At 32.9% G+C, this 17,501-nt stretch overlaps 1 protein-coding gene and 1 non-coding gene across 2 annotated transcripts in view; both read right to left on the bottom strand.

Moving 5' to 3' along the window:
• LOC130814604 (ras-related protein RABF2a-like) overlaps nt 1–17,501 on the bottom strand; it is a 44,692-nt gene that overhangs the window by 15,685 nt on the left and 11,506 nt on the right. The window contains exons 2-3 of the mRNA XM_057680726.1: nt 4,428–4,505; nt 2,982–3,149 (exon numbers count right to left, since the gene is read on the bottom strand). Of these exons, the coding sequence (XP_057536709.1) occupies nt 2,982–3,149; nt 4,428–4,505 (246 nt within the window). The remainder of the gene's footprint in view (nt 1–2,981; nt 3,150–4,427; nt 4,506–17,501) is intronic.
• LOC130816757 (small nucleolar RNA R71) lies at nt 5,257–5,363 on the bottom strand. Its single transcript, XR_009043296.1, has one exon. It is a non-coding gene; the product is annotated as a small nucleolar RNA R71 (small nucleolar RNA).

Raw genomic sequence — 17,501 nt, 5'->3', positions numbered from 1 at the left:
GTTTTGATACTTAAGTATCATAAGTTTAAGCTTTTTCTAAAAAGAAAAGTAAGTAATGATGTTCATCATGGGAGTAATATTTGAATTTTAGTAACTTGATCTCTAAGTAAGTGTAACAATATGTTATAGATAGATTTTCATATTATATATGAAGATTTGTGAACATGTAATAATGTTCAAGATTTATTAAGTGGTATTATACTTAATATGTTAATTGATTATTGAACTTATATACTTCAATAAGTTTACAGAAAATACAATGGTTAAATAATGGTTAATATTTTGATATGGTATGTTGTATCATGTATATTTTTATAAATTATGATATATTTATTTTGGAATTGTATAAGTAAAGTTGACAAAGTAATATGTCATTTTCCTTCTATGAATACTTTCCTTCTATGATGGGAAGGGGGGAGGTAAATGTTAAATGAATTTTAACATAAAAGTTTAAGGACTAAGAAATAAGTATTTTTATTATACTTAAGGTTAAGTCCAAAACTACCCTCATGTCTTCTCTATATTGATCAAAGTATGTGTTTGTGGGGGAGGTATACCAAGTCTTGATCACCCAAGAAAAAACAAAGTTTTAACTTATTCCACTATGATAGTAATATTATTTGTCAAGATTTAGACAAATATGTAAACTGTATAGTCTAAGATACTCATCTTTGTAATGTTTAAGCCAAAGTTTTGCACAAAACAATCTAGTGTGATTGACAAGTTGCTTGTATAAAGTATTGATAGTCAAGTGTAACTTTGATAATTCTATGACATCTAATTGAGGCAATGCTGAAAGTTAAGGCTTATCAAAGAAGGGATCACAATTCTTGACTATGTGAACAAAGTTTAAAGTTAGAGAAAGTATTATTTTTACTAAGTCTAGGAATTTCATGGTATAATGATATTGGAAAATGCCCATTCTTCAACACCATGAGTGAAACCCAATTTGACGCTAGATTAAACATCTAGTCTTAAATTCAATGTGCATTGATCGCTTATCAGATGTAGGAAAGCAACACTTAAGTGATCCTTAGTTGCTTTGTTCATGATGTTGAAAAACGAGGTAGTAGAGTAGTCCCTCGAGGTCTCCAGTTTCTAGAGTTTGAAGATCTCTAGATTGAATGCTTTATTCAAGATAGCATGGTAACCAGCAGAAGCTACCTATATAAGTTTGGGGTTTAGCCGCCTCAACGAAGTCAAGGGACATACTTATGACTTCATTGGACTTATGAATAGATATGCACACATAGCCTTTAAGGTGTCACAAATGTGAGTTTAATGAATTATTTCATGTGTACTACTCCTTCAATTGATTAGATATATCTGCTTAATTCAATCCGGAAGGACATTAGGGGATATGATCAATTGTAAAGATGCGTGGTACTAGGTGTCAATTCAATCCGGACGGACATTGACATTGATGCATGAAATGGGTTGGAGATTATGGATCGTGAAAGAGGAAAAGGGTTATACACTCTAAATAGGAGAAGATTGTTGTCATTTAGAGCATATAATGGTCATCAGAAATAATAGATTAATTAAATCAACTAAATTAATTAAATAAATAATTGATTGCAAATATCCCAAAATTGCAAAGTTACTCATTTTGTGGAAGGTGTTTTTCTTGAATCGTGAAAAGGCTCGCTGGTCGCGAGTTTTCAAAGCAAAGTTTCTGTTTTGGAAAAAACACAATTCGCGGGTCGCGATTTTCTTTACTGGTCGCGCGTTCGCAGGTCGCAAAGTTTATTCACTGGTCGCGACTTTCGCTCTGGTTTTTGCAGTGTTCGTTTTATTCGGTTTTGGTAGTTATGTTATAACTACCTACGTTTAATATGGTTATATTAACTAAATATATTGGGATAAACTGATTTATTATCAACATTGATTCGTGAATCGATGTTGCGGTTCATGAAGTGACATATTACTTCATGAATGATTGTATGGTCTTCTATAAATATAGAAGACATGTGTAAGTTATTTCTTACATGAAATATACATGACATATACATGTGACATACATGTAATTTTTGAATTTCTTATCCTCTCTAGCACTTTACATAGAGAACTTGCAATCTCGATTGTAATTTTTCGTTTCTTCTTCCATTTAAGTTTCTCTTACATCATTCTAAGTTCCTTGTGCTAGGAATTTAGTGTAATTCTTTGTATCTCAGAACATATTTCCGGTTTATATTTCCAAGCACTGTAGTAAGGAGGAAATGATGTTTAAGGATAGAGTATCTCGCCTAGAATTAATATCATGTTCAATACAAAATCTTCTTGTTACTATGTTCGATATATATATGGTGATTCCCAATGATAAAGTTCAAATTTGGTGTGTGTTAAGGAAAGGTTTGAACTCGTCATATGTTTTTGTAACCTATTAAGTTTATGTAAATTTATTTTATAAGTTTAATTATTTATTTAAAGACACAATATACAACAATTTTTAAATTTTTATCAATACATATTAAAGAATAATGTTTCATTTCACTAAAGCTAATTGCTAAAGACTATAGTTTTTTTTTTTTTTTTTTGGCAGAAACGTGTTATTACTCCAACGGCCCGTTTGGTAATCGGTATTAAATGACGGGAATGGTAATGAAAAGTGAGTGTAATTTTTATAAAATATCTCTTGACAAATTTAGTGGTGATGCTTATTCTCCTTCAACAATCTTATTTTCTTCATAAAATTCATTCAAATGCATTACCATTTGAACATGTGGTATTAGGTGGTAATGAAAATTTGTGAACAAAGAAACTTTTTTAAAATGAAATTTTCATTACTATTGGAATAATATGATAGAAATCATGAAAATTAACACTACAAATCATTTTCATTACCACTAATTAATACCTTTAACCAAAAGGGCCGCAAAGGTATTAAATGATATAGGTATATCGAATCACTGCAAAACACATTCCCTAGTGTAATTTAATCAAACCGGAAGCACTAATAAATTGAAGTGAGAAGTGAGAACCTTGCTAGTAATGTCATAAATGACGACAGCTGCAGCTGCACCACGATAGTACATAGGAGCTAAGCTGTGGTAACGTTCTTGTCCTGCAGTGTCCCATATATCTAACTTAACATTTGCATCTTTTATTGACAACACCTCTGTGAAAAATGCTGCTCCAATGGTTGATTCCTGCAGTACATACAATCACCCTAATTTAACCATGAGTAAACTAGAAATAGCTCATACATATATACATACATAAAAGTACATGTGCAATTTTATTTCAGAAACACAGATAGTATGATGGCAGAGAAAATCTTGTATTGACATAGTTTATACTATTTTACTGTACATCAATTCCCGTTAGGTTTTTGCATTATTCTCCAAACAAATTTTGAATCTCAATATCTCTAAATACGTATTATGAAAAAGGTAAAATTACATAGAATAATCCAACATTTTCATTGTTTCTCAATAATTATCTCACCTATTGATTAATCATGAATAATCCAAACTATAGGAGGTATTTTTCTAGAGTAAATCTGGTAATTACATGACTTGCTATAGCAAGTTTAATTTAGAAAGAAATATAAATTAAAACAAACTGTCAAAAAAATTTCAAATTTATATGACTTGCTATAGCAAGTTTATTATTATTCAAAATTTTTTGTGCAAATTTTTAAAAACTTTCTCTAATTTTATATTAATTTTCAGTTTACTTTTTTCATAAATTATTTACTATAGCAGATCATTACTTTAAGAAAATACCTTCTAAAGTTGAGATTATTCATGATTAATTATTAAGTGGGATTATTGTAAGAACATCATCAAAGGATTGGATTATTCTAAATAATTTTTCCTATAAAAATTACAACAAAATAATAATAAAAAAGTATACATTAAGGTGAACTAACGAGATTTCGCATGAATATATTTTATCTTCTATATATGTCTCAAAAACCTTAATTGAATTTCTCTCCTTAAGGTGAAATATTCTTAACGGGAACAATATTAGAGAACGGAAAGAGTATTAAAATACCCCCTCCTAATCTGCTCATAAGTCCCATTGATTTTTTATAGCTATTCACCTATGACTCTTAAGTCTTAAGTTGTATTTTGTTCTTAATTTATAAGTTAAAACATAGTTATGTGGGATCTTGTTTGATTCGTCGCAATACAAGCAATATTAATGTAACCTTTTTATAATTTTTGATTAAGAACAATTAGAAATATTAAAGTTAAAATGTTGTTTCGATAAGTGTGAAAAAATAAAATGAGACTGATAGATGGAATAGGAGGGAGTAGTTATTTTAACTTTGACAATTACAATCAAATAATTTTTAAAAATAATTTTCATAATTAAAAATACTTTTATTATTAGTTTGACGTAAATTAAAATAGTACTCCCCAGAGAATTACCTGGATAAGACCATAAATAATTAATAAAAATTTTTACATGTTGACAACCTGGTAATCATAGAATTGGCCCTTCACAAATCTCAAGACTAAGCTTGTTTTTCCTGTTCCCATATCCCCGAGAATAACCTGGATAAGACCATATATAAGGCAATCATAAGATGTTGAGTTTTATTACATAAAATAAAAAAGGTTTAGTTAATTTGGAATGACAATTTTATATAGTAAATTACTTCTTATGGTTTTGAATAGGTGCTACACTTTTGTTTTTTACGTTATTCAATGCACAATTTTTATTTTTAATATCTTTAAATTCATATAATAAAAAATTTTAAAAAGTTAATATTATGAAAATATGCAATAATACGAATCAAATAAGATCCCATTTGACTATGTTTTACATTATACATGAAGAAATATATACCAAATAAGATCAATTCATGAACAGTGGTTGCTGTAGCAACTATTAAAATCCGAAGGAAGTATATAATGAGTGTTGGTTTTTTCATATTGGTCTAGCACCCAAACTAACATGAGGCCCGTGTTTGATAATAGGTAACGAGTCGTCCTTATTATTGTGTTTGGTCATTGCATAGAAGCATGGATTTTAGGGCCTTATGCGAAACGAAAAAATGGAGCTCATCCTACTGAATTTATAAAATATAATTTTATGAAAAAAATTTCATATTCAAATTGTGGTGTTTAAGGGTGATTAAATTTTGGCATCACTGATGAGCAACTAAGATTGATTTGCTTCCCTTACTCGCTCCGAGGGTTGGCAAAGGATTGGTTAAGGGTCGAGGAGAAAAGAAAGTATGCTACATGGGAAGCCTTGGTTCAAGGCTTTACATTTCACTTCCTCTCATCGGCTAAGGTTGCGAAACTCTGAAATGCCATCCTTCAATTTCATCAAGAAGAGAGAGAAACCTTCTATGAGGCTTGGGTTCGATATAAGGAATTTCAAAGGAGATATCTACACCATGGGTTGCCCGAATGGCTTATCTTCCAAACTTTCTACATGGGGTTGCACGAGGATTACCAAGTTTCTTTGGATGCCGCCTCCGGTGGTTCTTTTATGGGTAAGACTCTTGAAGCCGCCAAGCACCTAATTGAGGAGATAGCTTCGAGTTCCCTATCGAGAGAGGAGATAACACATGCTAGAGAAGAAATTGTTGATGTGGAATCATTATCCCAAGCTACTGAGAAGTCTTTGGGTTATGTCACTGTCACATGCAATACCCCATATCCTCAGCTCCTTCATAACCCATTATTTAAACCTTAAAATTCTCATGAAAACCCACTTTTTGAACCACAAAGAACCCACTTTAATCCAATTCTATTACCACAAACTACTCACTCATCACAAAAACCCCAATTTGAAACCTCGTAGAACTTCAGAGTGAAGAGACTATGAAAAATGAGGAAGAGGATAGTGAGAAGAAGTATGTGGAATGTGAAGGGAGGAGAAAATTTAAGAGTGGAGAAAAGAGCGAGAATGAAAAGAAAAGGAATATTGAGCTTGAGAAAGAGAAAGAAGAGAGAAAAAAGAGAAGAAGGGAAAATGAGATTGATCTTTTGCCTTAAGAAGCATCATGTCTACCCCATGACTTTTGGTAGTGATTTTCTCAAGACAACCAATGCGGTCTTTGATGTGGGTAAAAGAGCCTTAGCTTTGGCCATCTACGGAGATGTGACACCACTTTATGTTCCTTCATGCAAAGAAGGTAGCTTGAAGTGTGACATGACTCTTTCTCTATCCATTCTTTTTGAGGTTGGTGGTGCTACCGATGTGCTCAAGTCGCCTTGAAGTGCCAAAGTGACCATGATCAAGCTAGTGACCCTAAAAAAGCGCTAGTTGGGAGGCAACCCAACATGGTATGTTTTAATTATTTTTGATTTTTATTTTTGATATCGATGTAGTTGTCTTTGTGTTTGTTAATATCTTGTGTTTTTGGGAAGTTTGGAAGGCTAGGTTACTAGGATTATTATGACATGGTTGATATTTTGCACCTTCTTTCGAGCCTTCAAGCATTCGGGACGATGCTTGGTCTTGCTTGGGGGGAGGGTGCACTCCCATTTTTGTGCATATTTGTCGTGATTGTTTTCTTTTCTGTTTTTTTTATATCTTTAGCTATTGCTCTTGCTCCTATTTATGTATGCCTATTCTATTAATACCCTTTTTGTATATGATGTGATGTTGGTGATATGCTTGCATGGCTTTGTTTTGGGATCTTGCTTTTTAAACCCCCGACCTAGATTTTGTTTCAGTGCGAGAGCATGGGTGTCACTCTTTGACTTGCGGTTCCATTTCTTTGATTTGGAACAAGTAGGATTCTAGGCGAACCTGTTTAGGGAACGCGAAGTGCACTTGGGTTAGTGGCACCGCCATAGATGTCGAGCAAACACAAATAACTCTTTTGTGAGGTTTGATTGAGCCTTCTACATATGATACATGCATGTTTTTGAGATGTTTGATGTGTAGCGCACTAGGCATGACTTGAGGGATTTGGGCATTGTATAGATCTAGTTGCTAGTTTGGATCGAGCTTATTCTCTTTCTGTCTTACCCCCTTGTTAGCCTACATTATACTCCACTTTCTTTCATATCTCATTCGAGCATTCCATTTTCTTTCGTGTCCTTTCACTTTCACCGTCCATCACATTCACTCTAACCTTTTTGTAGCATACTAATTGGTTTGGTTGATGGTATGCTAGTGGTTGATTTATCACACTTGGCATAAGTCTTTAGGTTGTCTTTGATTTTTAATTTTTTTTTCTTGAGGTCACCACTTGTATATATCATGGTGATATTTCGATTTTTGTTATGGTTGTATATATTAAATTGGTATTGTATGACTCTAAGAGTCCTTTGGTTTTATTACTACTCGATTTTGGTAGTGTAGTATTTGTTTTTATATCATTGGAAAAAAAGGAAAAAAAAGAGACAAAAAAAAGAAAAACAAAAGTCAAAAATTTATATAGAAACATATTAGTAGTTAATAAATGCCAAGTTGTGTGAAATCATAGGTCATTTGGTTTGTGATAGAGCTTTACTTTTATATTATTTTATTATTCTTAATTCCTTTTTATTAAATTTTTATTGGCAAAATATTACTAACTTCTACTTTTATTAAATATTATTATTAATATTATTATTGGTATATTTAATAATAATTATTATTAATATTACTACTAATTACTACTATTATTATTATTATTATTATTATTATTATTATTATTATTATTATTATTATTATTGTAATTATTAGCTTTAATATTATTATTAGTATTAAAATCAAGAAAGAAGGAAAGAATTGAAGCAGAAAACACATCAGCAGCAACTCAGGACCCTCAACTTGAGCGCCTCAGCTTTTTTAAAACTTGCAGGCTTCACATTTCACTTTTGAATATGATTGGATGCAAAAGGCAGCAAGGTTGACGAAAAAGATGGCTCGAAGCAAAGTAATGATGTTTCTCTTCTCCTCTTAAGTAAGTAGACTTTCTAAATTAGTATAAAAGGGATTGGATTGTAATAGTTCGGGAGAGAGTAGTTTAGAATCAAAAACTTTTGCAGAAATTATATTAGGGCGTAATTTGGGGAAAATCTTAAAACTTATTCTTCCTCATGCTTTTGATAGAGATGGCCATTGTTGGCTAAGGTTTTGATCTTGTGAAAAGTTAGTATCCTCTTTTGCCATTAATTGTAAGCATTCCCTTTTTCATTAATACAATTATCTTTGATAGTCTCTCTACTTTTGAATATGAATTGAATTAGTTTAATTGGAATGCTTAGTTGCAAGTAGGTTTTATAATTGCTTATTCACATGCTATTGAATTGGATTGATTTATCTAATTTAAGTATGGTAGCAACTTGAATAATTTATAAAACTTACTTTAGTTCATAAGTTGTTTGAGAAGGATTATATTTTGGTTAATTGTAATCTTGCTTTAATTTAGAATATCAAAAGTTTGTTGACTTGCTATGATGTATACTTGATGCTTTTCACTTATAAATTTATAAATCAAGATTAAGGATGCTTTTTCATTCAATAGACTAGTGATTGTGTTGATTTAGGAAGATTGAAAATTAATGTGTGAAGTTGGAATACTAAAAAGTACTCAAGAACTTCTTTTATCTGTTTATAACCACATAATCTCTATTAGTTGTTTGTAGTCAATTTAAACAAGTTTGCTCATCACTACACTTAATTCCCCTTATATTAGTGTTCATATCTAAGAAAATACACCTAAATCAATTCAAGGTCCTATTTTCCCTGTGGATCGAACCTCTGCTTACTATTATATTACTTAGTTGTATTATATTTAGGAGTAGTTGCAAAATACTTTGGCAAGCATAAACGACTGTAAAAAGAATTCAGCGAGTGGAGGTTCTTTCTTAAGCAAAGCACCTACTGCTGCTAGAGAATTGCTTGAAGAATTAGCAGAGGGTCAAGACAGTTTAGTAAAAGGGAAAATCCGAGGAAACAAGTCTTGAAGGTTCTAGCTCTAATACTAAGGTTCACAAGTTAGAGGACAAGGTAGAGGCTCTTACTTCAATGACGAGGGATTTTATGGTGAAGAACAAAACTCAACCAGTAAAAGCTTGTGGAATATGTTCTTCAGATCATGCCACCGACACATGTCCACAACTTTAAGAGGAAACTTATGAAGAAGCAAACGCCATGGGATTTCAAGGTCAAAATCAGAATTTTCGAGAAGCCATGATCCTTACTCCAACACCTATAATCCTGGGTATAAAGATCATTCAAACTTTAGGTGGAGGCCACAAAATCCAAATCCTTGCCCATCATTTCAACAACAGAATCATCCACCATACCAACAACAATTCCACCCAAGACCACAACAGCAGTAGCAACAACAACATAATCAAGGTGCTAACCCGAGTTCTAGCATGACCACTGAAAATATGTTAAGGGTATTGACTCAAAATGTTTCAAATATGCAAACTCAGATTATTCAGAATCAAGAGAAAACAAGGTCAAGCATCAAAAACATTGAAAGGCAAATAGGCTAAATCTCTGGAGCAGTTAGTAAGTTAGAAGCCAAGGAGTTTGATCGGTTGCCATCACAAACCAAGCCAAACCCTCACCCCCAATGTAAGTGCCTTTACACTAAGGTGTGGTAAGGAGTTATCAAGTAAGGAGAAACCCTTGGTAAGTTAGAAGGAAATTGAATAAGAAGTTGTAGTTGAAGAGCCACAAGAAAAAGGAGAAAAACAAGAGGCATTAACATCAAAACCATCAATTCCATATGAGCCAATTGCACCATTTCCAGAAGCATTAAAAGGAGGTCAAAAATATGACAAGAACAAGGAGATCTATGATGTCTTCCGGAAATGTGAAGTGAACATTCCACTTTTAGATGCTTTGAAGCAAATCCCTAGGTATGCAAAATTCTTAAAAAAAATTATGCACTACAAAGAGGAAGCAAAGGTTGAAAGAAATACAAAAAGTGAAGGTGAGCGAGCATGTCTCCGCCATATTTCAACAAAAACTTCCTCCAAAATGTGGAGATCCAGGTATGTTTACTATTCTATGTGTCATTGGTGATATTACATTTCAAAAAGCCATGTTAGATTTAGGTGCTTTAATTAATATTATTCCATACTCATTGTATGAATCTTTAAAATTGGGTACGTTAGTTGAAACTGGAGTAGTAATACAACTTGTAGATCGTTCAAATGCGTATCCAAAGGGCATAGTGGAAAATGTTTTATTTAAAGTAGGTGACCTAATATTGCCTGCAGATTGCTATGTTTTATAAATGGAACATGATAATCATGTGGCACCTATTATTTTAGGTGGCCCCTTTATGAAAACTGCAAAGACTAAAATTGATGTGCATATGGGTTACTTACAATGAAATTTGATGGTTGTCAAGTAGAATTTAACATTTATGATTCAATGAAGTATCCTACTGAGAATTTTACTTGTTATTCTGTTGATATAATTAATGATATGACTCAACATTTATTCAACATCGAAAATGTTGATAAATTGAGAGTTGTAATTGAAGATGATCTTGATCAAATGAATGAAGAATATGTCTTGAGCACTGAAATTGAGGAAGTAATGCGAGATTTGAATGAAAATGAATTAATAGGTTCTTTTGACAATAGACCAATAACATTAACCATCCCGAAAGAAAAAGATGTGGCATCTATTTTACTGGCAACAAAATCAGAGCTTAAACAACTTCTTGAGCATTTGAAGTATGTTTTTCTTGGAGAAAGTGAAACATTTACGGTGATTATTTCCAATAAGCTAAATGATGAACAAGAAGAAAAGTTGATTGCAGTTCTGAAAGCACAAAAGGATGCAATCGGTTGGTCTATTGCTGATATCAAGGGCATCAGTCCAACCACTTGCATGCATAAAATTTTTTTGGAGAAAGGTGCAAGGCTCGTAAGGCAACCACAAAGAAGGTTGAATCCATCATTGATGGAGGTAGTAAAAATAGAAAATTTTGAAGTTGTTACAAGCAGGTATTATATTTCGAATTTCTGACAGTGAGTGGGTTAGCCCAACTCAAGTGGTTCCAAAGAAATCAGGAGTCACAGTGGTAAGAAATAGTGATGGTGAATTGGTACCTACCCGAGTGCAAAACGGTTGGTGAGTATGTATAGATTATCGTCGTTTGAATGCCGTAACTAGAAAATATCACTTTCCTTTACCCTTCATCGACCAAATGTTAGAAAGGCTCGCTAAACATGAATTTTATTTCTTTTTAGATGGGTATTCTGGGTATCTACAAGTGCTAGTTGTACTTGAAGATATTGAGAAAACCATCTTTACATGACCTTTTGGCACATATGCATATAGGCGTATGCCGTTTGGACTATGTAGTGCACCCGCTACATTCCAACGGTGTGTGATGGACATTTTCTCTGAATTTTTAGAAAAATTTCTGGAAGTCTTCACGGATGATTTCACAATCCATGGAGACACTTTTGATCAATGTTTGGAAAATTTTAAACTTGTACTTCAAAGATGTATTGAAACAAACTTAGTTCTAAATTCAGAAAATGCCATTTCATGGTTGAGCAGGGCATTGTTTTAGGTCATGTGATTTCAAGGTAGGGAATTGAGGTAGATAAAGCAAAAGTACATATTATACAATCACTACCCTACCCCAAAACTGTGAGAGAAGTGCGTTCCTTTTTAGGACACACTGGATTTTATAGAAGGTTTATTGAAGGGTTTTCGAAAATAACTGTTTATCTTTGCAGGTTGTTACAAAAAGATATGGAATTCAATTTCAATGAGAAGTGCAAAAAGGCATTTGATGAGCTCAAAAAGAGGTTAGTTTCAGCTCCTATTATCCAATCACCTAATTGGCCATTACCTTATGAAATTATGTGCGATGCTAGTGACTAAACCATTGGTGCAGTCCTTGGTCAAAGGGTGGGTCGAAATCCTTAGGCAATCTACTATGCGTCAATAACTCTAAATGAAGCACCAAATAATTATGTGACAACAGAAAAAGAGTTATTGGCAGTAGTATTTTCATTAGAGAAATTTCGATCATATTTGCTAGGTACAAAGGTTGTAGTTTATACAGATCATGTGGCTATATGCCATTTGATGATGAAAAAAGAAGCCAAACCAATATTGATTAGATGGATTTTGCTTCTAATTGAATTTGACCTATAAATAAAAGACAAAAAAGGGTCGAAAAACTTAGTTGCAGATCATCAAAGTAGGATTGTAAAAAGTGCAACCTTTGAATCAAGCAATGATGGATATAGGAGTGAGTCTATAAAAGAGGAGTTTCCGGAGGAACATTTGTTTATGATAAAAATAGACCAACCATGGTATGCTCATATTGTCAATTATATTGTCATGAATAAATTTCATCATCATACTAATAAATCTGGTTTGCAAAGGAAATTGCAGTTGCAGGAGCTTGAGGTGATAAGGAATGAAACCTACGAGAAAGCAGTTATATACAAGGCCAAAACAAAGGCATGACATGATCAAATGATAAGTAGAAAGAGATTTGAGGTCGGTCAAAAAGTTCTTTTATACGAATCACGCCGAAGGTTGTTTCCAGGTAAGCTACGCTCTCGTTGGAATAGACCATTTGTTAATTTGAAAATATTTCCTCATGGAGCATATGAAATTCAAAGTGAAGATACTTTGAAAGTTTTCAAAGATTGAAGCCTTTGAGAATTTTTAAAAGAAAAATGAAATTGATGAAGAGTTGGATGATGCGGTGTACTGAGGCACCGAGAGAACTACGACTTGCCAAAGACATTAAATAAATGGAAAATTTTTGATGTAAATAGTTGTTTTGGTAAAACTTTGAAGCTATGCATTTTGAAAAATGTCTTTGGAAAATTTTGAAAATTTTTGTCACAAAGCGTACCTCAACTCACGGTTCGCAAACTAGTAAAGAAAAGTTTCTGGAATTTTGGTAAAATAGGTCACGGCCCGTACATAATCACGTGGCACGCGACTTGGGAGCAGAAAAGTTTCTGGATTTTTGAACATATAAGTCGCGCCTCGTGACTCCGCTCGCGGCCCACGAGTTTTTGCGTAGAAGCTTCTGTTTTTAAGTTTTGAGCAACAATTTTCCATTTTTATAAAATCCCATTCGACATTTCCTCTCATCTTCACTATTTTCTCTCTAAACCCTAACCTTCATATACTCAAATTTCTCACCAAATCTCACTTAAATCTTTGACATTACTTCTCTAAATCACAAATCTTGTCTTTTAAAAGTAAAAATTTTGAATTGAAGAACCCTAAAATTTGGAGATTTCATAAATTTTTCAAGTTAAAAAGGAAGGATTTGCAAACAAGAATAAAGGAAACATTTTGAAGCCTTATTTTCATTGATTAAATCTAAACAATGCGTAAAATTTTGAAATTTGTCTTTTCAATTTGATGCTTTTAAGCCATTTTCTTTACATTTTGTGTTTGTTGTTGCTTGTATCTTCTTGAAAATTGTTGGTTAATTGTGGTTTAGTTGTTTAGATTAGTTTATTGTTGGTTATTCAGCACTTGAGTGAAAAGAAAAGAAAAAGAAAGATGTCCAAAAGATCAAAAACCTCAGGAGTGAGTTCAAGTGGTGATAGGTCAAGCAGACCACGAAGAAGAGAGCGAGTTGTTAGACAACCAGAACCCATACCTAAGTTAGAACATGATGAACCAGTATTTCATTTGGGATATATGGGACTACAAAACCTAGATGAGAGTGCACAAGAAAGATGGAGAAACCTTGTCCAACCGAGAAGGTTAATTAAAAGCACTAGATTCTGTGACCTTCAAACATTGAGAAACATTGGTTTAGAAGAATAAGTGAGAACCCTAATGCGAAAAGTAGGAATAGAAGGATTATTAGAGAGGAACGCACCAACCTATGCAAGAATGACCTTAGAATTCTTAGCCACTTTGAGAAGAGGAAGAGACAGTAGAACAAGAGAAGAGGCTATACATTTCAACATTCACAATCAATCACATCTTATGACATTTAGACAACTGAGGGATGCATTGGGGGTAATTGATTTACAGGATGAAAACTATGGGGCTTTCGAGAAAGTCGCTTTTTGGCAACTTATCTGAAATTCTACTTCGAAAGCTAAGTTAAAACTAAGTGTCATTCCTCTCCCAGCTTTGAGATATGTGATTCAATTGCTGGCTAGCATATTTCTAGCACAAGGGGAGGCAATCAACCTAGGAACGATCAGATAAAGGTATTATGGAGTCTTACACTTGAAGGGAGGGGATGCCCTGATTGGCTAAATATTTGGTTGTGTAAGTGTACTGAGTTGGGATGCATGACCAAGGGAAAAATTAGCATTGGAGACATGGTTTCCATAATAGCTTCCTACTTAGACATAGAAATGTCCACCAATGAACATGGGAAAACTATTCTGAAACCAATTATGGAAAGTTTTTAATTTGATAGAAAGGGAATGATTGCTACGGATATGCTCATGAAGGATGAAATCAGAAATCCAAATTATTTTGTATGGAAATGGAATGGAGTATCTTACATGAGGTTACCCTAACATAGAACTTTAATTACCCCTTAGACACCTAATTCAGAGCTATACTTAGAACTAGATGAAATTTATAGAATGGGTGTTCAAGATGTCCAAACTCAGGAGCAAGCCCACCTACCTGGAGTACTACCACCTCCACTTAGACCTAATTATTATGTAGATCTGGAACGTAGAGTCATAAACATAGAGCACAACCAGTACGAATTGTTTGATAACATATACTCTGTGACTTCTATGATGGCCAATTTGAACAATTTCTATGTGACTCTTTACCCAGACTACCAAGACCCAACCCAACACATTAATGAAGAAATTTCAAGACGAAGGCCAAGGAGACCACCAAGAGATGGTGGTGGTCAACAATGAGGACATTGCAAAAATCTAGGTGTGGGGGAGGGGCTTGAGTAAGGAGCATGTATGAAGAGAGGATTATTAATGAATGTTGATTAAGGTTCTTATTTTGATTCTTTGATGATTATTTTGAAGGTTGAGAAGTTTATGTTTGAAAGAGTTTTGTTGATAGTTGAATGGATTGGTTCTTCATAATAATAAGAATGGTTGTTTGATGGTAATAGTATGATGATGAGTGTTTATAGATATTGGAGTGTTGATGATTTCCGCCCATAAGAAACACCTATAAGCGCATCCATGATAATATACATATACATAGAAAAAAAAAATAAATAAAGAAAAAATAAAAAAGAAAAAAGAAAATTGAGCCCCGCTAAACTGAAAATTCGAAAGGATGGTCTAGGAAAAAATTAGGGGGGCCTTGCTAAGCTGAAAACCCAAAAGGGCAGCTTAGGCAAAAGTAAAAGGCCAAAGAGAGGTGAGAAAGTGAGATTTGGAAAACGAAAAAGAGTGGTTAGATTGAAAACCCAAAACGACGATCTAGGCAAAATGAGAAAATGAGAGACAAATCTATTTTTTTTTTTTAAATTCCAAAAATTTTGTCAAATACTTTTTCACCAAAATTTTGACTTAGTACAAATTATAAACTCAATTTTTCATAAGAGTTTATAATTAGACTAAGTATTTTTGAGCTCTTGATTTTTCATATTCTTACTTTCCATATTTAAAACTTACTCGAGGACGAGTAAGGATTAGGTGTGGGGGTATTTGATAGAGCTTTACATTTATATTATTTTATTATTTTTATTTCCTTTTTATTATAGTTTTTATTAGCTAAATATTACTAATTTTATTAAATATTATTATTAATATTATTATTGTTATAATTAATTATTATTATTATTATTATTATTATTATTATTATTATTATTATTATTATTATTATTATTATTATTTTTATTATTATTATTATTATTATTATTATTATTATTATTATTATTATTATTATTATTATTAGTGTTAAAATCAAGAAAGAGGGAAAGAATTGAAGCAGAAAACAAATCAGCAACAACTCGCAGCTCGCGACCTAAGTGCCAAAACTTTTTAAAACTTGACGACTTCACATTTCACTTTTGAATATGATTGGATGCAAAAGGCGGAAAGGTTGACGAAGAAGATGGCTCGAATCAGAGTAATGATGTTTCTCTTCTCCTCTTAAATAAGTAAACTTTCTAAATTAGTATAAAAGGGCTGGATTGTAATAGTTTGGGAGAGAGTAGTTTAGAATCAAAAACCTTTGCTGAAATTATATTAGGGTGTAATTTGAGGAAAATTTTAAAACTCATTCTTCCTCATACTTTTGATAGAGATGGCCATTGTTGGCTAAGGTTTTCATCTTGAGGAAAGTTACTATCCTCTTTTGCCATTAATTGTATGCATTTCCTTTTTTATTAATACAATCATCTTTGATAGTCTTTTTACTTTTGAATATAAATTGAATTAGTTTAATTGGAATGCTTAGTTGCAAATAGGTTTTCTAATTGCTTATTCACATGCTATTGAATTGGATTGCTTTATCTAATTTAAGTATGGTAGCAACTTGAATAATTTATAAAACTTACTTTATTTTATAAGTTGTTTGAGAAGGATTATCATTTTGGTTAATTGTAATATTGCTTTAGTTTAGAATATCATAAGTTTGTTGACTTGCTATGATGTATACTTGATTCTTTTCACTTATACATTTATAAATCAAGATTAAGGATGTTTTTTCTTTCAATAGACTAGTGATTGTGTTGATGTGGGAAGATTGAACATTAATGTGTGAAGTTGGAATACTAAAAAGTACTCAAGAATTGCTTTTATCTGTTTATAACCACATAATCTTTATTAGTTGTTTTTAGTCAATTTAGTTTGTTTTGGGTTAACTAACTAGTATGTTACCTCTTTTTGTAACTTAATCCTTTCATATTCATTCTCCGTTTTACCATACTTTAGCCTGTACCATTTTACCTTTGGTTGGTCCATCTACTTTAAGTGAAGTCCTAGCCTTTGAGTTCCCGAGTACTGAGGTGCGAAACATGGATACATATTTGTGTTAGAGGCTCACATTACATTGAGCCATAGGTTGAGCTAGAGTGATATCTAAACACATTTGAGTGTGGTTGTTATCTAGCACATACTTATAGTGAGGTTTGCCCGCATCTTTGTGATTGGCTTGAGAGCTTCGGCTCAATTCGGTTGTTTGGTGTGTCTTGGGTGGCCATTCAGGGATTAGCTTGGGAGCCTCGGGTTGTCACTTCAACTTACATGTTTTCGTGCTTTCTAAGCCTTTGGTCGGGCTTTTGATGTTTGTTTTTGAAAAGCCGACTTTTCTATGCAAGCTTGTTCATCATTTATGCCATAAGAATGCGTTTTGCTTGCATGTGCTATGATTTTGAGGGATTTCATGTTGTTTGCTTAATTGTTCATCTTGCTTGAGGACAAGCAAGGTCTTGCTTGGGGGGAGTTGATTAACCCAATTTTGACTCCTTTTATGCGTGATATTTGTTATGCTTCTTTGCGGTTTTTGTTACATCTCAATTCATTTTCTTGGGTTTGCATTCTTTTTCGAGGGAAGCATGTGTTTGTTCGTATTTTTGTAGGATTTCCACCTTTTTTTTCGAGCAAAGCCGTATTAGGGACGATGCTCCCTAATCCCTCGGAGGTTTTGAGGAAGTATGGATCAAAGTCGAGGAAAACATA

This window comes from Amaranthus tricolor, chromosome 6 (assembly GCF_026212465.1).
Source record: "Amaranthus tricolor cultivar Red isolate AtriRed21 chromosome 6, ASM2621246v1, whole genome shotgun sequence".
Lineage (NCBI taxonomy): Eukaryota > Viridiplantae > Streptophyta > Magnoliopsida > Caryophyllales > Amaranthaceae > Amaranthus > Amaranthus tricolor.
Note: the sequence above shows the minus strand (reverse complement) of the source record. Positions and strands in the feature narration are given on the sequence as shown.